The following is a 24,357-nucleotide window of genomic DNA, read 5'->3' as shown; positions in this document are numbered from 1 at the left end:
ATAAATATCTTAAACTAGAAATCCTCTGCCCCGATGTCACACTATCAGAGCATTATCCCAAATAAAACTGCTGACATACTATATACCAATTGCAGCTGGATCCTCTCCACCTAAAAATATCCACAATTTATACGGTGAGAAAAGAAAAGTTACTTATATGCAAAATACATACAAACACATCACGGTATAATGCATACAAGTATACATGTATTTAATTATCAATTATCCATCATTTTCACAATATATCACAATTAATAATATCACATCAATAATACATGCCAATCATACAATTATTTCCCCATCCATATCCATAACTCATATCACTTTCATAATTTAACGATAATATTTCTACATTCATAACTCATATCAATCTCACAATTAACAGTATCAATTATTCATCAATCACAATCCAACAATTCACATCAATATCACAATTAACACTATGCCAAGACCTCGCCACATCTGACACCAGTGATACAGGTTAATTGCCTCCCTTACTCACACCATACCAGGGGTACGCTCGTCCTTGAAGCATCACCTACCCAAGGTTCGTATCATCCCTGATCTACGAGGAGTACGCTCGTCCCTGAATCATCCACCACCCAGGGTTCGTATCATCCTTAATCCTTCAGTGTGAGTAACAACAATCACATACAATCAATACAATCTATTGCAATTAACCCTATGCCAGGGCTGCCATAACTGACATAAGTGATGGTGTTAATTGTCTTTCTCATCCCACACCATGCTAGGGTCACGCCTTCCCTGTAGCACCACTTATACAGAGCCGTGCTATCCTAGTCATCGATGTGAGACATCACAATCACAATCAATATCTCAATCATATAACATCTCATCCAATTATTCAAATTTATAACACGTATATAATTTCATACAACAAATAAACTTAACAAAGTAGAGTTTACATATCCCTCAAGCATATTACATCCATATCATTCATTTAATAATCAATAATACAGCAATTCCCTTCATTAATAGAATAACAGTAAAATCCCTAATTATTCCAAATTATAAGTTAATAGGAGGCTCAGCCTTCCATTCAGATAAATTCAACATTATAAACTATTAGGAGGCTTGGCCGTCCATTCACATAAATTCCAAATTATAAATTAATAGGAGGCTTGGCCGTCCATTCACATAAATCAAACGTTATTCTAAGAAATTCTACCCAATACCCTCATGTATTCTACATATAAATAATCCTCTTTTCCCCCGTACCTGATTAAATAGAAATTTTAGTAGAACCTCCTCTTCTTTCTATTAAACCAGGACCGGAACTAAAGCAGAACCTCCCCTCTTTCTTTCTCTCTTTCTCTCTCTCCTTTCTCTCTTCCAGAATTTCCTTATCTCAAGTTATGAATTTCTTTCAGCCCCTAGCCCCTATTTATAGAAATTCTGAAATTACTATGCACTATGCACTATTCATTAAAAATATTATAAATTACTATGCACTATTCATTATTATATTCAAATTTATTTAAAAATTTGAACCCGCGTCCCTCGCAGCCGTCAGTTACTGTGCACGTGCACAGTAAAACACTATTTACAAATACGTAAATACGTATTTATGAATAGTGAAAAATGTATACGTGAATAGTAAAATACATGAATAGTAAAATACGTAAATAGTAAAATACTTAAATAAAAATATGATAAACCTTTTAATAATCCCAATACATAAAAATAAAATTTTGGGATGTTACATTACTCCCCTCCTTTTAGAAATTTCGTCCCCGAAATTACCTGATGCAAATAAAAATGGATATGAAGCTTTCATCATTTCCTCTAATTCCCAAGTAGCACTTTCAGGTATAGCTCCTCCCCAAATAACCTTTACCAAAGGAATTTCTTTACCTCTAAGTTGCTTTACCATTCGATCCTCGACTCTTATCGGGGTAGCTTCCACCGTCAAGTTCTCCTTAACCTCAATATGATCCGACTCAATCACATGCGAAGGATCGTGGATATATTTTCGAAGTTGAGAAATGTGAAAGACATCATGAAGATTTGACAAATTAGGAGGCAAAGCAATTTGGTAGGCAACATTGCCGACTCTTTTAAGAATTTGAAAAGGACCAATAAATCGAGGAGTAAGTTTTCTGGATTTTAATGCCCTGCCAACCCCAGTCCATGGAGTGACTTTCAAGAATACATGGTCACCTTCTTGAAATTCTAAATCCTTTCTTCTTCTGTCAGCATAACTTTTCTGTCTACTCTGAGATGTCCTCATCCTTTCTTGTATCAATTTAACTTTTTCAGTGGTTTGTTGCACAATCTCAGGTCCTAAGATGACATTGTCTCCAGGCTCACTCCAACACAAAGGAGTTCTACACCTCCTACCATACAAGGCTTCATAGGGTGCCATACCTATGCTAGAGTGGTAACTATTATTATAGGTAAACTCTATCAAAGGTAAAAGGCTATCCCAACTTCCTCCTTGGTCCAAAACACAGGCTCTAAGCAAATCCTCTAAAGACTGAATAGTCCTCTCAGTCTGACCATCAGTTTGAGGATGGTATGCTGAACTAAGTCTCAGTTGGGTCCCCAAGGCTTGTTGTAGGCTCTCCCAAAATCTAGAGGTGAATCTAGGGTCTCTGTCTGAAATTATGCTAGATGGTATCCCATGCAATCTCACAATTTCATCAATGTACAATCTAGCCAATTTCTCTAGAGAATGCCTAATGTTAATAGGTAGAAAATGTGCACTCTTGGTCAACCTATCAACTATAACCCAAATGGAATCATGCCCTTTCCTAGTCCTAGGCAAAGCAACTACAAAGTCCATAGAAATGCTATCCCACTTCCACTCGGGTATACTCAAAGGCTGAAGTAGTCCTGAAGGTTTTTGATGCTCTATCTTAGCCTTCTGACATACTAGACAGGCACTCACAAATTCAGCTATATCTTTCTTCATCCTAGGCCACCAGAATATCTTCCTTAGGTCTTGATACATCTTAGTTGCTCCTGGATGAAAACTAAGCTTGCTCTTATGACCTTCCTCTAGTATCAGTCGTTTAAGTGTAGGGTTACTAGGCACACATACTCGATCTTTAAATCTTACCACTCCATCTGCACCCAAGGTAAATTCTTCTCCAATCCCTTGTCCTATATCCTTTCGTCTAGCCTCTAGAAATGAATCCATTAACTGTGCTTCTCTAATTTCCCCCAACAACTCACTAGTCACCCGAGTCATACCTAGTCTTACACTATTATGGTTCACTTCACAAGTCAGACTCAAGTCTCTAAATTGTGTCAAAAGATCCATCTCTCTAATCATAAGAGAAGACAGATGCAAAGATTTTCTACTCAAGGCATCAGCTACCACATTAGCTTTTCCTGGATGATAATTAAGATCAAAATCATAGTCTTTAAGGAATTCCAACCATCTCCTTTGCCTCATATTTAATTCTTTTTGGTCAAATAAATACCTAAGACTCTTATGATCACTAAACACCTCAAATTTTGAACCATACAAATAATGTCTCCAAATCTTAAGTGTGAATACCACAGCTGCTAATTCAAGATCATGGGTGGGATAATTCCTCTCATGTACCTTCAATTGTCTGGATGCATAAGATACAACCCTACCCTCTTGCATTAATACACCACCCAATCCCATCTTAGAAGCGTCACAGTAAACCACAAAAGTTTTACTAAGATCAGGCAATACTAAAACAGGTGCACTAGTCAATTTTTCCTTAAGGGTTCGGAAACTATCTTCACATTTACTATCCCATACAAACATAACTCCTTTCCTAGTCAAACTTGTCAAGGGTAATGCTAACTTAGAGAATCCTTCTATGAATCTTCTATAGTATCCAGCCAATCCAAGGAAACTCCTAATCTCACTAACTGACTTAGGTGTCTCCCAATTAAGCACAGCCTCAACCTTAGATGGATCCACTGCTATTCCTCCACTTGAAATTACATGTCCTAAGAAACTCACCTCCTCTAGCCAAAAATCACACTTGGACAACTTAGCATAAAGTTGTTTCTCCCTGAGAGTTTGTAGTACTACCCTTAAGTGTTCCTCATGCTCCTCTTTAGTCTTGGAATAAACTAGTATGTCATCTATAAAGACAACTACAAATTTATCCAAGTATGGATGAAGAATCCGGTTCATGTAGTCCATAAAAATTGCAGGAGCATTTGTCACACCGAAAGGCATTACTAGATACTCATAGTGTCCATAGCGAGTTCTAAAGGCTGTCTTAGGTACATCTTCTTCCTTAACCCTAATCTGGTGGTATCCTGATCTAAGATCAATCTTACTAAACACACAAGCACCTGTCAACTGATCCATAAGATCATCTATCCTAGGTAATGGATATTTGTTCTTAATGGTCACCTTGTTCAACTGGCGATAATCCACACACAATCTCATGCTACCATCTTTCTTTTTGACTAAGAGTACGGGTGCTCCCCAAGGTGATACACTAGGTCTCACAAACCCCTTCTCCAACAATTCTTCTATTTGCTTTTTCAGTTCCACTAACTCTATGGGTGACATCCTATAAGGTGCAATAGAAATAGGTCCTGCTCCTGGAACTAAATCTATGGAAAATTCTACTTCTCTTCTAGGTGGTAAGCTAGACACCTCAGAGAAGACATCCGAAAAGTCACATACAACAGGCAGTTCATTTACTGAAACATTTTTCTCAGAATTTAAAGAAGTTAACAACATGTACACTTGGGCATCCGCTTGCATAGACACCTTAACTTGGTTGGCAGTCAAATAATCCTTACTCACTCTTTCAACAGGTTCACCAAAAACAATAGATTTACAAGCACAGTTCAAAAGGACATGATTGGAGGATAACCAGTCCATACCCAGAATAACATCTAGTTGACTTAGAGGTAAACAAATTAAGTCAACCAGGAAATCTCTACCTTCAATAGTTAGAGGACATTTTGGACAGACATCAGAAGTAATTACAGAACCATTAGTGGGTGTTTCGACAATTAACTCAAAAGATAAGGAAGAGACAGGTAATTTTAACTTAGACACACATGCGTGTGATATAAAAAAGTGAGTTGCACCAGAATCATATAAAACGGTTAAAGGAGTTCCATTAATGAAACACATACCCTGAATTAAGTCCTCGGATTGAGTAGCTTCAGCACCACTCAAAGCAAATACTCTTCCTGTGGTTCGAGGTTTGCTAGCGTTCCCTTCAATCTCCGTTGTCCCTTTCCTATTCTGAGGACATTCACTAGCCTTGTGTCCTTTCTGTTGACATTTGTAGCATATTATTGCTTTTGGTATCCGACAATCAATTGCCCTATGCCCTGGTTTTCCACAGTTGTAGCAGCTTTTGTGTGGAATAATACTCCCATTTCCACCTCTAGAAAGTTGACTAGCTTGGTTCCTTTGCACAAAGTCCTGATTATTTACTTTAGTGTTCGTATTTCCAACAGGCTTGTTATAAGGTTTTCCTTTATTGGATGAACCAAACTTATTATTTCTCATTGGTCCTCCACTTTTATAATGAGTCACCCTTGCTTGGTTGTCCTCATCATAAACTCTGCACTTATTTACCAAGTCATGATAGTGCGTGATCCCTTGATAATTGAACACCTGTTTAATCTCTGGGCGAAGACCGCTCACAAACTTTACGCATTTGTCCTCCTCATTACCCACACCGTCATACATAGGGCAGAATCTGACCAAATTTTCAAATTTAGTTACGTACTCAGCTACTGAATCCTCTCCTTGTTTCAATTCAAGAAATTCCACCTGTTTCTTATGACTTATATCTCGAGGAAAATATTTCTCCAAGAAGAGTCGCTTGAAAATATCCCAGCTTACTTGGGTTCCTAGAGCCATTATTCTTTGCCAAGTACTTTGCCACCAGATGCCAGCTTCTCCAGAGAGCATAAAGGTAGCCAAAGTCACCTTCTGTGTCGTAGGACATCCCATAACTTGGAATATCTTTTCAACTTCAAATATCCAGTCAGTAGCTCCGTCAGGATTATAGCCTCCACGAAAACTTGGTGGATTATTTCGTTGGAATCTTTCTAGCCAATCAACTTCTGGTCGTTGGTTCAAATTACCCAGAGCCTGAGCCATTGCTTGTAGAGCATCGGCAATTGCTTGATCATTTCTACCTCCTGCCATTGTTTTTCTGTTTTTCCCCCAAAAAGTTAACAATCATACTCTAAAACAATAAATTCAATTTATCTTCATATTATCAATAAGTTCAACAATCAATTTTATCACATCATTCATTTACCAAACAAACACAGTAGACTCATAACTCAAGGCCGATTGAATCGACCTGCTCTGATACCACTAAATGTGACACCCTTACTACCCCAAAACATATAACGAAATAATATAACAAAATTAAAGAAAATAAACTTTTGAAATTGGTAAAAGGGTTCACATAACAAAAATTCAATACACCACATTAATAGAAATATCAAACCTAAAATACAAGAGTTTCTAAAATTGTTTTCAAAATAATATTACAGAATTTTCATAAATATCTTAAACTAGAAATCCTCTGCCCCGATGTCACACTATCAGAGCATTATCCCAAATAAAACTGCTGACATACTATATACCAATTGCAGCTGGATCCTCTCCACCTAAAAATATCCACAATTTATACGGTGAGAAAAGAAAAGTTACTTATATGCAAAATACATACAAACACATCACGGTATAATGCATACAAGTATACATGTATTTAATTATCAATTATCCATCATTTTCACAATATATCACAATTAATAATATCACATCAATAATACATGCCAATCATACAATTATTTCCCCATCCATATCCATAACTCATATCACTTTCATAATTTAACGATAATATTTCTACATTCATAACTCATATCAATCTCACAATTAACAGTATCAATTATTCATCAATCACAATCCAACAATTCACATCAATATCACAATTAACACTATGCCAAGACCTCGCCACATCTGACACCAGTGATACAGGTTAATTGCCTCCCTTACTCACACCATACCAGGGGTACGCTCGTCCTTGAAGCATCACCTACCCAAGGTTCGTATCATCCCTGATCTACGAGGAGTACGCTCGTCCCTGAATCATCCACCACCCAGGGTTCGTATCATCCTTAATCCTTCAGTGTGAGTAACAACAATCACATACAATCAATACAATCTATTGCAATTAACCCTATGCCAGGGCTGCCATAACTGACATAAGTGATGGTGTTAATTGTCTTTCTCATCCCACACCATGCTAGGGTCACGCCTTCCCTGTAGCACCACTTATACAGAGCCGTGCTATCCTAGTCATCGATGTGAGACATCACAATCACAATCAATATCTCAATCATATAACATCTCATCCAATTATTCAAATTTATAACACGTATATAATTTCATACAACAAATAAACTTAACAAAGTAGAGTTTACATATCCCTCAAGCATATTACATCCATATCATTCATTTAATAATCAATAATACAGCAATTCCCTTCATTAATAGAATAACAGTAAAATCCCTAATTATTCCAAATTATAAGTTAATAGGAGGCTCAGCCTTCCATTCAGATAAATTCAACATTATAAACTATTAGGAGGCTTGGCCGTCCATTCACATAAATTCTAAATTATAAATTAATAGGAGGCTTGGCCGTCCATTCACATAAATCAAACGTTATTCTAAGAAATTCTACCCAATACCCTCATGTATTCTACATATAAATAATCCTCTTTTCCCCCGTACCTGATTAAATAGAAATTTTAGTAGAACCTCCTCTTCTTTCTATTAAACCAGGACCGGAACTAAAGCAGAACCTCCCCTCTTTCTTTCTCTCTTTCTCTCTCTCCTTTCTCTCTTCCAGAATTTCCTTATCTCAAGTTATGAATTTCTTTCAGCCCCTAGCCCCTATTTATAGAAATTCTGAAATTACTATGCACTATGCACTATTCATTAAAAATATTATAAATTACTATGCACTATTCATTATTATATTCAAATTTATTTAAAAATTTGAACCCGCGTCCCTCGCAGCCGTCAGTTACTGTGCACGTGCACAGTAAAACACTATTTACAAATACGTAAATACGTATTTATGAATAGTGAAAAATGTATACGTGAATAGTAAAATACATGAATAGTAAATATACGTAAATAGTAAAATACTTAAATAAAAATATGATAAACCTTTTAATAATCCCAATACATAAAAATAAAATTTTGGGATGTTACACACTCTATGTCGCTGGGATGAAAAAAAAGAGAGTGACAAGGTTTCTCTTTCTTTTGATATGGCAAATTCCAGCTAGATACCTGCATTAGCATCGTATAATTTTAAACTATAATTATGAAAATATGATTTGGTCGAGGAATATTATATCTTATATTTATAAAAATAATTAAATATGTCTAATAAATAAATATTATATTATATTTCATAACTAAAAGTATATATATTACAAAACTTGCACTTGAGAAAAATAATCTTTTTTATTTATAATAATATTTAACATATTTTTAAAATAAAGGAAAAAAATAACAAACAAAAATAAAGAAAAAAAAATGAAAGATGTACCTATCGGAAAAGAGACACTTGAAGTTTTCCAACAAAAATGGAAAGCTTCCTATCCTTTTTCTCCTTTAATATTTAATATATTAAATGATAATGATAATCTCTTGATTGGACAAACTACATACAAGATACTCTAGAGCTTAAGTTAAAAAATTTACAATGTTATGGATAATTAGTACTCTTTCTATAATCTATTATAAGCAAACAGTTTTATTATTTCTTTATATATTTTTTATTTTTTAATATAAATTAATTTAACTACTTTTATATTATTTAATAATATTTTCTTTTTACATTTTTTATTTTTTAAATATAAACAAATTTAACTACTTTTATATCATTTAAATGATATTTTCTCTAAAATATCTTTCCTCCTTTGATACATGACCTTTCATACGCCCTTAGGACAAATAAGGCTACCGAAACAATTGCCACCACAAAATATTATATTCTATTATATTATATTAATGTTTCAATATAATTTACAAAACTTGCTGATGAGGAGAATTATTTTTTATTTATAACAAAATTGAATATATTTTTAAAATAAAGTAAAAAAGATGACAAAAAAAAGAAGAAAGAAAAGGGAAGATAATTTATATCCTCTCTTTCTAGTTTATAAAATAATAGCACCATGGTTGTGACTTATTTCTATTAATCAAAATACAAAAAAAAAATAAAAAATCAGATGTGTAAATAATCAAGTGTGTACACGTATCAAAAAAATTAAGTGTGTACATTATTGCAGTTGCCTTGCTAGAGTGTGTTTTGTTCCCGGATGACAACTTCTTTGTACATGGCAGAGCTAGCTGCATGAGGTGTCTACATTTCTTCAAGTGGTTGGTACAAATTTAGTATCATGAATTTACAATGCTGCTTCAGCTTCCACCCATGCATGTGCCTCTTCCTTAAAAGTCCTGAGTATTATTATCAATACATTGCAGGTATATTTACCAGAGAAAAAATGGTTATAGATACAGTGTTAGAGTGTCAGGGAAAGTATATTGACAAACTAGAAATATCTGGAATTAACAGACATGCCATGTCATGGGACAGACTATGTCATTAGTTACAAATGCTTCCTTTCTTCTTGTATTGATCTGAATATCCTTGCAGCTGATTCAGTAGCTGATTTTGGATTGTGAGGCATAGCTTTGATTACCCGTGGCTGTTGTTCAACCTGTGTGCTCCTATCTTCTGTGTGACAAAATGTTGGTGCCAAAGGAAACAAAGGAAGCAATTCTCCACTCGTCCTCTTGGATGGACTGCTAGCTGTGCTTCTCTGCAATTCTTTATCTTTCACCGAATGGTAAGTTGAAATGTTTATTGACATCACTTGACTAGTGGGGCTGGAGATGTTAGATGAGCTTTGGTGCAGTATGGCAGAATTGACTTCTCCACATGAGTGGTGATTTTCCGGGCCATTAGACTGCCCCATTTGCTCAACAGCTGAAGCTGATATAGAAGATGGAGGCACGAATGGTGGTGGTAAAAACTGGGGTAAAGATGGACCAGAAAGGAGTCCAAACTTTTGTTGAGAACTTGGAGCAAGAGCTGCATCTAAAGAAGCATCCTTGCTTCCTGGATTGAAGTTCACTGTGCCACAAGTGCCATATATGGGTGCCATGAAGCCTGCATTTGGAGGGCATGGCCCTATGATTGGTTTGTATACTAGGCCTTCAGATGGGGACATGACAGGAACTAACCACTGGTTTCCTGGTGGGGGGTAGACATAGCTTGGGGACTGTTTGGAATTTGAATCTGCAGAGGCTACTGCAAGGTTTCCTAAATGATGGCTGTAGTTTGGCAGTTGATTAGCATGGCCTTTGGTTATGTTGTTGACACAAGGAATGGGAATCTTCCCAAATGCATTGTTTGTAACATGCTCGGTAGGAGGGGCATTCCCAGATTTGCTGTCAAGTTTAACAACTGAGGATGGTTTTTCACCGACAAAGTCATCAGATTGTAATTTCTTGGTTGTGGATGTTTTTGGTGGTGGCTTGTTAAGTAAAAGGTTATCTTCAAGCAATATATGAGGTGAGCCTGCGATTAATCTTTGCACCTGCTTCTAATAAATAATTTAGTTACTATGAGTTAAAAACAAGACACATATATTTGATAGAACAAACTGTCAAGAATATCTAGTCTGGCAATTACCTTAATCAGTCTATGCAACTCAAATACTTGCATGACAAAGATTTTCTGTTGACTGAATAAAGCATAGTCATAATCAGGTCCAAGTAGAGATCAAAATACAAAAAACATCTTAATAAATTAGTGGATGAAAAATGAGCACTTCAAGAAATGGTTCACTAGATTCAATCTGCATTAAAATTTGAGAATTGCAAGACTTTAAGTTTGGAGGATGAATCTTGTCCATGATTAAATAAGTGGAGGAAGGCTAATGAGGAATTGAGGTTTGGAACTCTTTTGCCTTTAGTTCAAAAATGAGGTAACATGAATATTTGAAAAGGCCTGTTAATGCAAGCAATAGTAAAATCCACAAGTGATATGCCGAAAAAATAGAACCACAAGTTAAAAGATGCACAAATCGCACTGGTTTGCACAAAAATTGTTATCTGGCCTGATTGTTATAGTCCAACTTTTAACTAGATCATAATGATTTTAGTTCATTAGGATTAGTAAGCTAAACTGTACTTAATATTCTATTTTCAGTCATAGGGGTAGGTTTAGTTTAAAGACTGTGATTAAGTCTTTAGTTTTGTCTATGCATGGTTATGGTTCATTAGGCTTTCCCTTCAGTTATTATTGTTACTTGAAACTTTATATATGTTCATTGGAGACTGGTAATTAACTCAGGAAGGACTTTAAGTTGTGTACTACTAAGTCCCCAAGTTTGAGTAGTCCAGTATAGATGGTGTACTTGACAATAATACTTTCTTAATGAGAGATTATTTTCAGAGAATCCTCAACCACTAGAAGTGTAATGTATTTTTTCTTGTACATGATGTCTTCTCTCTATTTCCATCTCATCTACTATGATTCACCAGGTTAAATTCATTTTCAAATAATCAAATTTGTTTGCCCGACTTCATAAATTTCCCAATGTCACAAATCTTAAACCATCATTGTACAAAATTTTCCTAGTTCTCAACAAATCCCAAACAACCATCATTCTATGAGGGTACAATTTACAGTGCCCTAATAATCACCTACTGACCCTAACATTTGTCCTACTTCTAGCAAACCAGTTCCAGCACCACAGATCCCATATGAGCCTTTAATTCCTTTATTTCACCCAAGGAAACCCCTACTTTTGATGTTGTGAACCCTAAGCCTTCCACTGTTTTGCATCAGTAGTAGAATTAAAATGTTGGTCACCATTCACTAAAAGTTTATCATAAACTTATAGAAATTATCTATGAACAATAACAAACTCATTATAGTTTAATTGTAAATTTAAGTAGTTTAACAGAAAGAGAGAAAGGGCAAATCATAAACACATAATACTTGGCAGATAAACTTACTTGATGATAGTTCTTCTGGCTTTCCAAAATTGTTGTACACCTATAGCTTCTACAACATTGTCAGGGGTAATATCCATAACCATTGTACATTCCGAATTGACTTTATTTAAGGCACCATAATGCCTGTTTGTCTCTTCATCTTCATTCCTATCACCCTTATCCAGGAAGAACCTTCTACCAATTTCTAACTCTGCAGGACATTTTTGAACATCACTAGCTGTTGGCTTCTCAATGTGATGGTCCCTTGAGTTGATTTTGTCCCCAAAAGCTGCATGATCTTCATGTGTATGGACACTGCCACCTTGCAATGTTTTCAAGCTATCTACTGAAATACTTCGAATTTCATCCTTCAAAGATCTATTTTCTTTATTCATTGATATAGAATTCTTACCTTTAACCAATGAGATTAATGATGATGCATCTGGCATGCCACCAAAACCATCTAACGAGTGAGTAAGCCCTTCCTCTATCTTCTGATCAATTTGACTCACTTCTATATGCTCTGCCATCTGGTTCTTCCCATATTGTGCTGACTTCAGTTCAACAACACCAAGTGAATTCACCTTCTTCCTAAATGAATCAAGACTTTTAAGCGAATAGCTCAAATTACAACGAGCAAGTTTGTCTTCATCTTTATTATTTTGGATGATGCTACAACATGATTTTTTTGCATATGCAGGACCAGAAGTTACAAAAGAATCTTCACCATCAAGTGTTTTCAGAGAATTCTTACTATCGATGAAATCTTCTTGCTGAAACAAATTGTGTTTACTAGTCAATGACAACGAGAACAAGAAGTTTAAATTCAGTAAGTTGAAGGTTTCATTGGTTTACACTCATGACTCACCGTGAATTTGGTTAAGTTATTCCTTCTGGAATTATATGTTTGAGTTTTCTCAGGCAGAATAGAAGGTGCAATGGAGGTGCCGAATTGGATGCTTTGACTGCTACTGATCTGCATCATAGTGTAAACATCAAAATTAAAAATGGCTGCAAAGGATGAACAGGAAAATTCATTTGATATAGATTTGTAACTATGATCACATATATCTTTATGTGTGCCTGCTAAGTACTCCATGCTTTCCACTGAAGAAATAGAGAAAACAAAAATAAGATAGATTGTTGAAGTGGGGATGTAAGTATATCTAAAGCATATTGGTGGCAATGGCTAAGCTCTCTACTTGACAGTTAAAAGATGCACTGCTACTTCCCTTGCTTCCATAAGAAAAAAATAGTGATATTAATGATTCGAAGATTCAAAACAGAAAAGGGAACAGAAACAGATAGGTATTAGAGAAAAAGAGAATAAGGAAAGAAAAAGATGTTAAAAGAGAAGAGAGATTCCACAGTTGTTACAGTTTTGTGCTTCATTAGAATATCATTTAAGAACACTTCAAAATTTTTTTTAGCGATGTTACTTAAATTATGTTAAGAAATTCCAAGTTAGGTGACAATGTCTGGTACCATCATGAATTCACTCAACTTTAATACCTTTATTCAAGCTTAATACTTGCTCTCAATAGCTTATGAAATGGATAGAAATAGGAAAAACAAGGTGAGTTTTGTTCCATCCATCTATGAAATAAGACAAAGATAAAGAGGGTACATGACATGATTAAAGGCAAAAATTTAGAGACCTTCACTTGACTCACGTGGCTCGATGCTGTAGGACCTGTGTAGTTTCTGAACGGGAGTGGAAATAAGGATGGTGATCCTGAAGCAAAATTTTGAGAAGGAATGCTGAATTGTTCGTAGAGTGCCATCTTATTCCTTGGGGGTGCTTTTGGCCCTCCTTTCTCTGCATCTTTAACATGCAACCTTGGAAACATTGGGCTAATCTCCTTGCCCTCTTCAATTTCCCCTCTCATCCTATTCATCTCTGATCATACATTATTAACAAATTAAGGGGAACAAAAAAAAAACGTCATAAAATGAGAGGCAAAATAAAGAACACAAATTCGCAGGTACCCAATTCTCAAAAATTAAACTTTTTAGTTGAAAAGTGAAAAGAAAACAATGGTACCCAAACAACAACAACAAACACACTAATGAACCCAAATGAAGGTTAGTTAAGCCATAAACAAGGACACACATGCAAAACCCTAGCAAATTCAAAGAGAGATGATAGAATTTCTTTTCTTTAAAAGATAGATTGAGTAGGAATGCAAGGCCACCATAAAACCACGAGGGCACACCCAATAAAAAATTACAAACAAGCGAGAGAAAAACTTGAAAGGAATGCAACATGGGGTAGTTGTTTTATAGGGAGCCAAACAAGCCATAGGTAATGTGAAACATACCCAATAATGTATGAAGAGTTGAGTATGAAAGAGCAGCATTGTGAGTGACCCTAGCATGTTGTTGAATTGGTGAGGAAGAAGAGGAGGCTAAGAGTATAAGAGGGAGAGTAACATGGCATGATGAATGTGGATGATTGGAGACAGAGGCAGTGACCGAGTCTCTCTTTCTCTCTCTTGCATGTACTTTCTTTTGGCTTAGGCGAAGTGCAAGGCAAGGCCAAAGGGTAATGTGAGTGCATGGTTACCACACGTTGCATTTGTCCAATCTTTCACGAAAAATCTGTTAAAAATCGTGTCCTTCTTTGTATATTTTAGCATTTTTCTTTAAGTTTGTAACACAAGTGCCACTCCTACTCCTACGTGCGTGCATGTCACCTTCCAATCGTGTCTGCTTTGCATCACAATCTCTGTTGCTCGCGACTGTTTCAACTTTCAACTTTTCTTCAACTTTCTTGAGGGAACAAAGATTTTTCTTTCAATTTTTTCTCTCTCTCTTTTTTTTTTTTTTTTTTTACTAACACGTGGTTGATTAGTTTGGCTTAAGATAAACATGCAGATTTAATAGGGAGACAGGAAGAGGGGGATACTGATAAGTTTGGTCCAAGACACACGAATATTTTCCTGCTTAGGTGACACAAACACTTGTCGTTCTTAGGTTGTTTAAGAAGTTTTAAAATATTCTTAATAGTAATAGAATTCTCATTTATCACACAACTCATGATGTGTTGTGTTACCTAGTTGTTTCATTATCATCTACAGAGATAATTTTAAGTAAATATATTTCAGTTTTTATAATTTAAAATAATTTTTTTTGAAGTTTTTATATTTGTATTTTCTAATTTTTTATTTTTTGTTGTTAATTTTTTTGTAATATCATTTTTCTGTGGGTAATAAGAACTTATTAAATTTATACAATGGTGATATATTTAGTTTTTTTTGTAAATGGTGATGTGTTACTTAATAATTTGAGAGCGAAAAAATGAAGAGTCGAGATAATTTTGTAGACAATCAATATTTATTATGACTGTATGATTCAGATGAGTGATTAAATTATTAATCAATATATAATAAACTATTAAGTGATTCATTGTCACCCAAATAAATCAAATACATCATTATCTCATGAATTTAATAAACTCATGTTACTTACATAAAAACGGTGTTATAAATAAATTAAGGATAGAAACTAAAAATGATTAAAGAAAACATAAATATATAAACTAAAAAAGATTATTTTAAATTATAAATACTAAAAGTTAAAGTAAATAAAATTATAGAAAAAAAATGTATTTGTGTTAAATAGATGCTAAAAACGATAAATTTAAGTACAATATTATAAAATAATATTATTGTTATTATTTATTTTTATTATTAAAATTAATATTTTAATATGATATTTATTGCATTCATCTTAGTAATTAAGATAGAAAATAATTACTAAAATGAGAATCAGTTTTAATGGGAGAATAATATTATTGGGAAATATGATATTTTAAATTTTGTACCATAGTTATGTGCATTTTTTTGTTGTTATTTTGAAAAAGACACAGTTCTCTCTATTAAGAGATTAATACGAGTCATTTATTTTAGTATGAATGAGTGTTTCATTAGGAAAAAAAAAAAAAAAGTGGTGGGTGTGAAAGTCCTTAGTTTGGTTGAACAAAGATAATCAGAAGAAAAGAATATAGATTTTATGCCTTCTTCTATTTTGCCCAAATTAACCAAGAAAGTTGTGAGAAAGGGTCAAAGATATTGCTTTTTACTTGCTTTCCAATATTATATATCCTTGAATTTTCATTACAACTTTTGCATGCCCCAAATATTGTCTCATTACCTTCCATGATTATCTTTTAACCAGTTACTTTCAAGTGTCATCTCGTTGATTAAATAAATATTATATTTTAAAAGATTTAAAATGATAAAGAAATTAAATAAAATATTAATACCTTTTTCATATAAGACATATTTACTTTATCGATACAATTTATTTAAGAAAACCATAATTACAAGAAAATAAGTTTCTAAAAAAAATTACAGAAACAAAATAAAAGAAAGAGACACCCAAAATGAAGATAAATACACATATTTATTTATCAGCTCTTCTTCTATAAATGTTCTTACATTTGGGTCAGAAAAGGTTGGAATAAAATTCGAAGCCCGAAGGCTACAAGCTCAAAGAAAAAGATTGGGGTTGGGAACATGAGCCCAGATGCAAAGTGGATTCTATTTGGGCTTAGCTCAAAGAAAAAGATTGGGGTTGGGAACATGAGCCCAGATGCAAAGTGGATTCTATTTGGGCTTTCCAATTAGATCGGGCTTTTCTTTGGATGTAGGAACCTGGAACGGCATGTTCTAATGGTAAATCCAATCATCAATTGTTATTTATCTATAGTTCTATACTATATATAAAGAAATTTTTTATTAAAATATTATACTCCCTTAATTGCTAAGAAATATTTTTAAAATAAAATTAAAATTTTTTAGTCTTTCACATTACAACTTCCCATATTCTACTCAATTATTTTATTTATTTATTTTTAATTTAAAGAAATTAAGAGATACAAAGTATATCTTTCTCACTAGTATTTATAATATATATATAAAAGGATATTTCTCTTGATAATCATTTTGGTGTCCACTTTTTATTAGATCATTCTATCCTCAATTGCTAATATTTTTTATTTAAATTAAGACTTTTTAGTATTTCACATTACAACACACTCTCTATAAATAACTATCTACTCAATTATCTTCTTTTTTTAATATATTTAATTTAAATAAACTAAGGGACACAAATGTCTCTTTCTCACTCGTATATGATAAAATTGATAACATTTATAGTAACTATTTAAAAAGTAAGATTTAGGATGACTTATTTTTCATTAGTTGATAATGTAAAAAAAAAAATTATATTAATATTGCATACTACATATTAGTTAAATTCTTTAAAAAAAATCATTTTGGTACATTTTAGAAATCTTCCTTAATAAAGTAATTATAAAGCATTTAAAGTAATCTCACATAAATAGTTTAATTAAGAACATCAAATACAAAACATAACACAGCCTATCCATTAACGAAGCAAATCACAATTGTTTCGTTGTTAAATAAATCTTGTTTATAATCACGTCCAAATGCTATAATATGCAAGAACATATTCCCATTTAAAGTGAAGTATTTGTATAATAACCTTGTTGTGGCATACTCCACTTCAATTTTCGGTTCATCATCCAATTAATGTGGATTTTCGCTAGGCTTATTTTTCATGTATAAGTAGAATACAATTTTGTAGGACCCGTTTCTTGGTTAACTTTATTATCTTTATATATTTATTATCAACATGTTCATATTCACATTATTTGACTAAAATGATGAAAATATCATAAACATTATAGATTGTTCAAGTTGCATACCGACGTTGTATGAATATTGGGATGCTTCGTCCATTAATTGTTTAAACTGGTATAAACAAATTGCAATCCCTATAATTGATAATGGTACCTCGATGTGAGAGGAATGACAACTCGAATGTATATTTTATATCCTAGGAAAAGAAATATCATATGGCATGTACACGAAGCAAGCATCTAATTTTGATGATTTAATCTGATAAATTGTTAATTCTTGTTAGTTGGTGTTATTAAATACAAAATGTGTATATAAAAAAATATGATTAAGAAGAGAAATGTTATTAAAAATAATCGATAAGATGTTTCAATAATAATTAATCATCCTTGAAAAAAATGTATATAGCGTGTTTGGCACGTGATTTATGCACTAGTGGAGCAAAGTTCACATAAAGAAAAAAAATGATGGACTAAATAATTAAAATGGTAATTAACAATGATCAATAATTTCCAAAACTAGTAACCAAAAAAAAGGGAAAAGGACATAGATGATTGTGTGGGCCTATTGTGTGCACGTGGGGGTCAAAATCATACCATCACCCTTGAGCTTTTGCAGTGGGCAAAGCCAGCTTATGAAATTGAATCAAGATAGAAATATGTATAATATTTCTAGAAAGGGTAAAGAGAATATGAATCATTGAATGTGATGGTTTATTTTGTGAAAGTGATAATAGAGTCCCCATTAGAGGTTCTCTTATTTGGTTGTTGTTGTTGACCTAAGACCATTCAATGTGAGGGACCTATTGTACATGAATGTACAGAGAAGAAAGCACACAATGCCATGGAAAAGAAGGAAAATTCTTTCAATCATAGTTGATATGTAAATTCCATTTTGTCAACAATGGTGGTCACACCCTTTTTCTTATCTCATCTTTAGCCGACATGTTCATTCACACTTTTGTACATTAGAGCTTAGCTTAGCACATCTTGAAGGCATTCAAAGAGATATGGAAGAGCTGGCAATGGCCACTATATTGTTTATCTAAAATTGAACCATGGACCCTTACTGTTCATATGCACTTAGCAAGAAAATGAAGAAGATAAATACATACTTGATAGATAATATCACGACATGGTATAAAGAGTAAGATAAAAAAAAAGTAACAATAGTATCAAATTAAAAGAGTGTATCATATGTTATGTCCATAAATAAGAAAGTTTAAATAAGTTAGTTGAATAAAATTTAAGTTTGTTAAAATTTTTCATATCAAGTTTGATTTGGATTACTAACTCATAATTAAAGAAGATGTTTATCTCAGCTTAATTATGATAAATCAAATAAAATATATTATTATTATTATTATTAGTTTTACAATAATTCTTAGGGTATGATAATGATTCTAAATTGGGCCACTATAGAAGTTTGCTTAGGAAGCTTTGACACCTGAAATATATATATATATATATATATATATATATATATATATATATATAATATCTTATTAGTAAAATTTGAATGTAATAAATAATATTTAAATATTATTTATCTCTTTGACAAACTATTTTATTTTATTTTTATAATTTTTTATTCTATTTTTTTAGATTCATATTCTATTTTTCTTTTCATGATTTCTATTGAGGAGAAAATTGCATTTTTCTACTTTTAAAAAAATCAATTGTTTACTAACATCGTTTATCATTTTTAATTGTCTCTTTTTCTTTTATAATTATTTATAGCTATTTTAAAAGTTATATAAATAATTATATTTACAATCAAATGAATTATAAGACTTTCTTTGTATGAATTTGATTATAATTTGAAATCACTATAAGAGTTTGTTTTGATTTTTAAATCACATCAATAAAATTTATTTTATTATACGACTACTTTTTATATATATTTTCTTTTTATTTTTTTCATCTCTTTGTAGTTAAATAACATGATATTTTTACTTTCTTTTTAACGGTTATCAACTGTTATTATGTTAACAAAATAATTTGGTGAATAATATAATTTATTTTGATTTAGTAGATTTTTAATAATACTTTTTTTAAAAAAATTATGATTAACGTGTATATCAAATTCATTATAAATTTATGAAAGATATTACAAACACCTAAACTATGATTGGCAAATGTAATTTTGGAAACTCTATAAAGTATAAACTTAAATTGTTGTCTATATAAAACATTTATTCTGAAAAAATATTGTAAACCATTTTAAAAAACAAGTAATTATGAATATTTATATATAAATTTAATATTTAAATATTTATTAAACAATGGTCCATAGACTAGGATAGTCTACTATTCTTCATCTTGTTCGGTTGTCTTTATCCCTTTTATTTTTCTTTCTTTTCTTCCTCAGCAAGATTATATACCAATGGAGCAACCTCTAATATTATCACCATTTACAAAATATTGCTGATTTTATGTATTTTGAAGAGGAAAACAAGTTGGATATATAGATATACTTTATGGCATCATGCATAGTTACATATATGCACCGAGTCAATATATTTATTAATATTTATGTCAATCTGAACGTTTCGGTGGAGTTAAGGCTTCAAACAATTGGTTGGTTTATGATTGGGTTTATCACTTTATCTTATATATTCACTCAATCAATGCTTTTACATTGAATTTCAGCCACTCAATTATTGAACTCTTTTCAACAGAAATGCCCTAAAGCTATATTATTTTGTTGTAATTGTTGAAAAAAGTTTGTTGACATGAATGAATAGTTTAATTTATTAGTTTTATCCAACAACCTCTCATATTTATTTATTGAAAAATGGATACTTTGTAATAATTTTCTTTTTTAAATATTGAATAAATTATTTTTTAATATACAAATTCAAACATATCAAAGTTTTCTACATAAGACAAACGACATTTGTTTTCGAGGTGTTCAAAATCAAATAAAACTATAAAAGAATTTTCAAATAAATAAATAAAATAAAATCAATTAAATAATTTATAGAAAAACAAAAACCTAAAATAACTACATTTTTTTATTTCAGTTTAATTGAATTAATTTTATTTTATTATATTTTAATAATTAATTTAAATATTAAATATTTAATATTATTTCAATAATTATAGACATCCACTAATTTTTAAATAAATTAGATATTTATATTTAATTAATTATATAAATGAAATTAACATACATAAATAGAAAAATAAATAAATAGTGATTCTCGTGAACACATTTATTTATGTGAAAATATGAAATAATTAACAATAAATTTTTAAGTAAATCTATAAAAAGATAATTTGTTAAGATAAAATTTAATAAGTAATTCTTATAAAAATTATTAGAATTATTTTTGTGGTACAAATTTGATATAATAAATATAAGAAGGTTTAAATTCTGTTATTTATATTATAACTTTTATTGATAAAAAAAATATTTATATAAAACTATTAATTTTGTCATACTACTTTCACAACCTTGTTATCATTAACATTGTTATCGTCATTATTTTACCATTATCACTATTCTTGTTATCATTATTATAGTGACAAACAATATTTATTGCTGTGACAACAACAATAGTGGAAAGAGTAGTAATTTTAGTTAAGACAATGATAACAATGATGATTAAAAATGAGAATAGGTTAAGATAGATTAGATTTTGAATATATGAACTAAACTTATTATATAAAATTAAAACATAAGTTTGACCTATTATCTATTATAGATTTTTTTATAGGTATAGCTTTATAAAAACTTGACCTATTCAAAAACCTATTTTGTATTAATAACGATAAATAAATTAATAAATTTAATTTTAAATAAGTTAATAATTATATTTTAAATACATATGTAAGTTTTTTTTTTCAATCTACATGATAAAAATAATTTACTTTATTATTCTTTAAATTTAGAGTTTAAAATAAAAATTAAAAACTAATCGAAGAACAACTTATATATATCCATTTACACTAATGTATATGCACGCGCACACAAACTATAATGAAAGAAGATCATTTTATCGAGAAACAAATTTTTTTAAATATTCCTTATACCTCATTTGAAGTATTTCAAATAATCAATCATAAAAATGAGAAAAAAAGAACAAGTGAAGATCTGCTAAAATTTTTATTTAATTTTTTTTTATTTCATATAAATAATTATGAAAATGACAACATATTGACAATTTAACTTTTCTTTTGTATATTATATCATATAAATAAATAAATCAACCAATTATGCCTAACATACTTTTTTATAATCCTAAATTTATTTTTTTAACCAAATAGACATTTTGTAAAATCCTAAAACTGAATTTTTTTATTAAATAAATTATGTTAAGACGTTAAACTATAAATTCTTATTTAAAATCTGACTTATTCGCATTTTTAATAGTGACAATATTAATGATATATTAATGATGATGATAGTGAAAACAATGATTGTGATATAACAGTGATAACAATAATAATGATAATAGTGATGATAATATCAATGATAATAAAAATGATAATAATTAACATTAATAATATCATAAAAAGTTAGATTTTAATCTCAAAATTATTATTATTATTATTATTATTTATATTTTGATTGATTACATGATCATTATTAATTGTCTTTTATGTTATCATACAAGTAAATATTTTTACATAAATTATTATATATATATATATATATATATATATTAAAAAATTTAAATCATATACTTTTTTTTTTATATAAAAATATGTATTTATGTATGTCAATATTCTTTCACTTATCTTTCTTTTTGGAATAAACATTTTTACAAACTACACTTTTGAAAGTATTTTAATAATTTAAATTAGAATTTCTTAACTTGATTATTTAAAAAAAAATGATGCATATGATCATGTCAATATTATTTTCAACTAAAACACATCTCCAGCTATCTATCTGCAACATTAAACCCATGAATAAAATTAATAAATGGTATATTATACTGGCATGATTTTATTCATGTTATCATCACATGATCATATCATATCTTATGATATGACTAGAATGAGTTGATGACAACTAATAAAAAAATAAATTAAATTGAGGTTATATATATAACATGTTTACCAATTAATAATCAGTCTGTATACCTGATTGGCACATGAGACAAAATCAATTAATAAATTAGATAAAAAAAAAAAAAGAATAATTGTAATATTTAGAAATCTACATAATTGTGAAGGGATTGAAGCCAGAGGCTAAGTTAGATGGGAACGAGGGAGATGATAGTCCTTGTTTTGATCTTGCATGGCACGTGGGCGAGGCTATCTCATCATACATTGCACCAATGAATGGTCTCCACGTGTGAACAGGAGTGTTCACTTCACGTGACTTGCTGATGATTGAAGCCGGTGAGCCGAGCCGCCGAGCTGACAGCTCAAGGGGGTGTTTGGCAGAAGAATGCGCCAGCATACCATTAATTCAGATTTTGACATTCTGTCACAGACAAATCACTAGGCCCAATTTCAGGGCCCACTGGATAACTATGCAATTGCAATGGAGGTTTCCGATTCATACATTTCTTATTTACTGCACTTCACAAAAATATATAATTCTTAGAAAATAAATTATTATCACCATTAATCAGTTTATTAAATGGGGTGGGTTAACTTGAAAAAAATAATTTATTTACTTTTTTTTTCGAGTCTTTTAGAAAAAAAATTGTTCTAAATTTTACCTACATAATAAAGATGTGAGATTATCCGGGGTATTTGGTTTACTTCTTGATCCTCTTTATTATATACAACAGAGTAAGAGTAAGTTTTAATATTAACTAAAAAGTTGTCATGAAATTTGACCCAAACTTATTGAACATTAGGTGAAGAAGAAAGTCATGCTGTAAATCCCATTTTTAGAGTGTAAGATGATAAAGGAGGATCAAAGAGATAAAAAGAAAATGAGATAAAAAGAAAATGAAACCTATAAATAATTTATTATATTTTATGTAATATTAATATATATATTTTTATCATGTTAACTATTTAGAAATTATTATTAAATAACATTTTTTAAATAATTATTATAAAAATCAACAGATCATTCTATGAATGCATAAATTATTAATGATGAAAGATTGATTTAATATTTATGTAGTTATAAGTTTGAACTCTAATCCTTTCATTATATTTGTGACTGATAAAAAAAATTATATTTATTCATAAGTGTTACTTTGTTGATGAGAGTGAGATTTTTACTTAAATTATTTCTCGTAAAATCTATACCAACTCCATTTTCTTATTATTTTATCTCATATTTTTAATTAAAATTAAAATTTTACCTGATAATAAAAATGTTATATAAGAAGATGCAAGTCCTGTTATTATTAAATAATTCGACTTTTATTTTAAAAATAATTTAATTAAAATATGTATTAATAGTGTAATTCCTTTATATTATTATCTAATCATGAATTATATATATAAAGAATGATTTTGTAATAATTAATTTAAAATTTATATAAATATTTCTAATTAATTGATAATATGAAAATATTTATATCAACAGCAGTGTATCAAAATTAAGTCTTAAAAAATAATCTCTAACACATACAAAGTTAATTTGAATAAAAGACGGCTAAATTTCTATACATATAACTTGCGAAAATCAAAATATAAAAAAGGTTTATTTGTAGATTTATATACTCACGTAACTTCT

The 24,357-nt window shown here is 30.7% G+C and overlaps 2 protein-coding genes across 7 annotated transcripts; both read right to left on the bottom strand.

Annotated features, from left to right (window-relative positions):
- Nucleotides 1-44: 44 nt before the first annotated feature.
- LOC145957703 (uncharacterized) lies at nucleotides 45-9,022 on the bottom strand. The gene is made up of 8 exons (XM_083074119.1): nucleotides 7,742-9,022; nucleotides 5,062-6,146; nucleotides 4,649-4,665; nucleotides 4,473-4,532; nucleotides 4,193-4,315; nucleotides 3,879-4,069; nucleotides 3,083-3,227; nucleotides 45-110 (listed from the first exon to the last, which is right to left on the bottom strand). Exons 2-8 carry the CDS (start codon nucleotides 6,137-6,139, stop codon nucleotides 45-47), a joined length of 1,680 nt encoding a protein of 559 aa, XP_082930245.1. The 5' UTR covers nucleotides 6,140-6,146; nucleotides 7,742-9,022.
- A 118-nt stretch (nucleotides 9,023-9,140) lies between these two features.
- Nucleotides 9,141-14,586, bottom strand: LOC109808113 (ELF3-like protein 2). Of its 6 annotated transcripts, none has more exons than XM_020370964.3 (7): nucleotides 14,356-14,585; nucleotides 13,693-13,934; nucleotides 12,903-13,010; nucleotides 12,447-12,807; nucleotides 12,056-12,377; nucleotides 10,725-10,776; nucleotides 9,141-10,635 (listed from the first exon to the last, which is right to left on the bottom strand). In XM_020370964.3, exons 2-7 carry the CDS (start codon nucleotides 13,930-13,932, stop codon nucleotides 9,637-9,639), a joined length of 2,082 nt encoding a protein of 693 aa, XP_020226553.1. In that variant the 5' UTR covers nucleotides 13,933-13,934; nucleotides 14,356-14,585; the 3' UTR covers nucleotides 9,141-9,636. The 6 variants fall into 6 exon arrangements, with proteins under 6 accessions (XP_020226553.1, XP_020226554.1, XP_020226552.1 ...); XM_020370965.3 differs by having other exon boundaries at nucleotides 12,056-12,356; nucleotides 14,356-14,584; XM_020370963.3 differs by having other exon boundaries at nucleotides 12,056-12,807; nucleotides 13,708-13,934; nucleotides 14,356-14,586.
- Nucleotides 14,587-24,357: the final 9,771 nt, after the last annotated feature.

Source organism: Cajanus cajan, chromosome 5 (genome assembly GCF_000230855.2).
Source record: "Cajanus cajan strain Asha chromosome 5, NIPB_CcT2T_4, whole genome shotgun sequence".
NCBI lineage: Eukaryota > Viridiplantae > Streptophyta > Magnoliopsida > Fabales > Fabaceae > Cajanus > Cajanus cajan.
This window is presented reverse-complemented; position numbering and strand designations above follow the sequence as displayed.

What these genes read in the sequence shown, in the direction of transcription:
- LOC145957703 (XM_083074119.1), bottom strand. Translation starts at nt 6,139, where the DNA reads ATGGCAGGAGGTAGAAATGATCAAGCAATTGCCGATGCTCTACAAGCA. An exon ending in ATGGACACTATGAGTATCTA is followed by an intron (nt 4,070 to 4,192) that starts GTAATGCCTTTC and finishes GTTTATTCCAAG; the next exon opens with ACTAAAGAGGAGCATGAGGA. An exon ending in CCTTGGGTGCAGATGGAGTG is followed by an intron (nt 111 to 3,082) that starts GTAAGATTTAAA and finishes GGATATTTTTAG; the next exon opens with GTGGAGAGGATCCAGCTGCA.
- LOC109808113 (XM_020370960.3), bottom strand. Translation starts at nt 13,932, where the DNA reads ATGAATAGGATGAGAGGGGAAATTGAAGAGGGCAAGGAGATTAGCCCA. An exon ending in GCCACGTGAGTCAAGTGAAG is followed by an intron (nt 13,011 to 13,692) that starts GTCTCTAAATTT and finishes ACTATGATGCAG; the next exon opens with ATCAGTAGCAGTCAAAGCAT. An exon ending in GCCAGAAGAACTATCATCAA is followed by an intron (nt 10,777 to 12,055) that starts GTAAGTTTATCT and finishes TGCTTTATTCAG; the next exon opens with TCAACAGAAAATCTTTGTCA.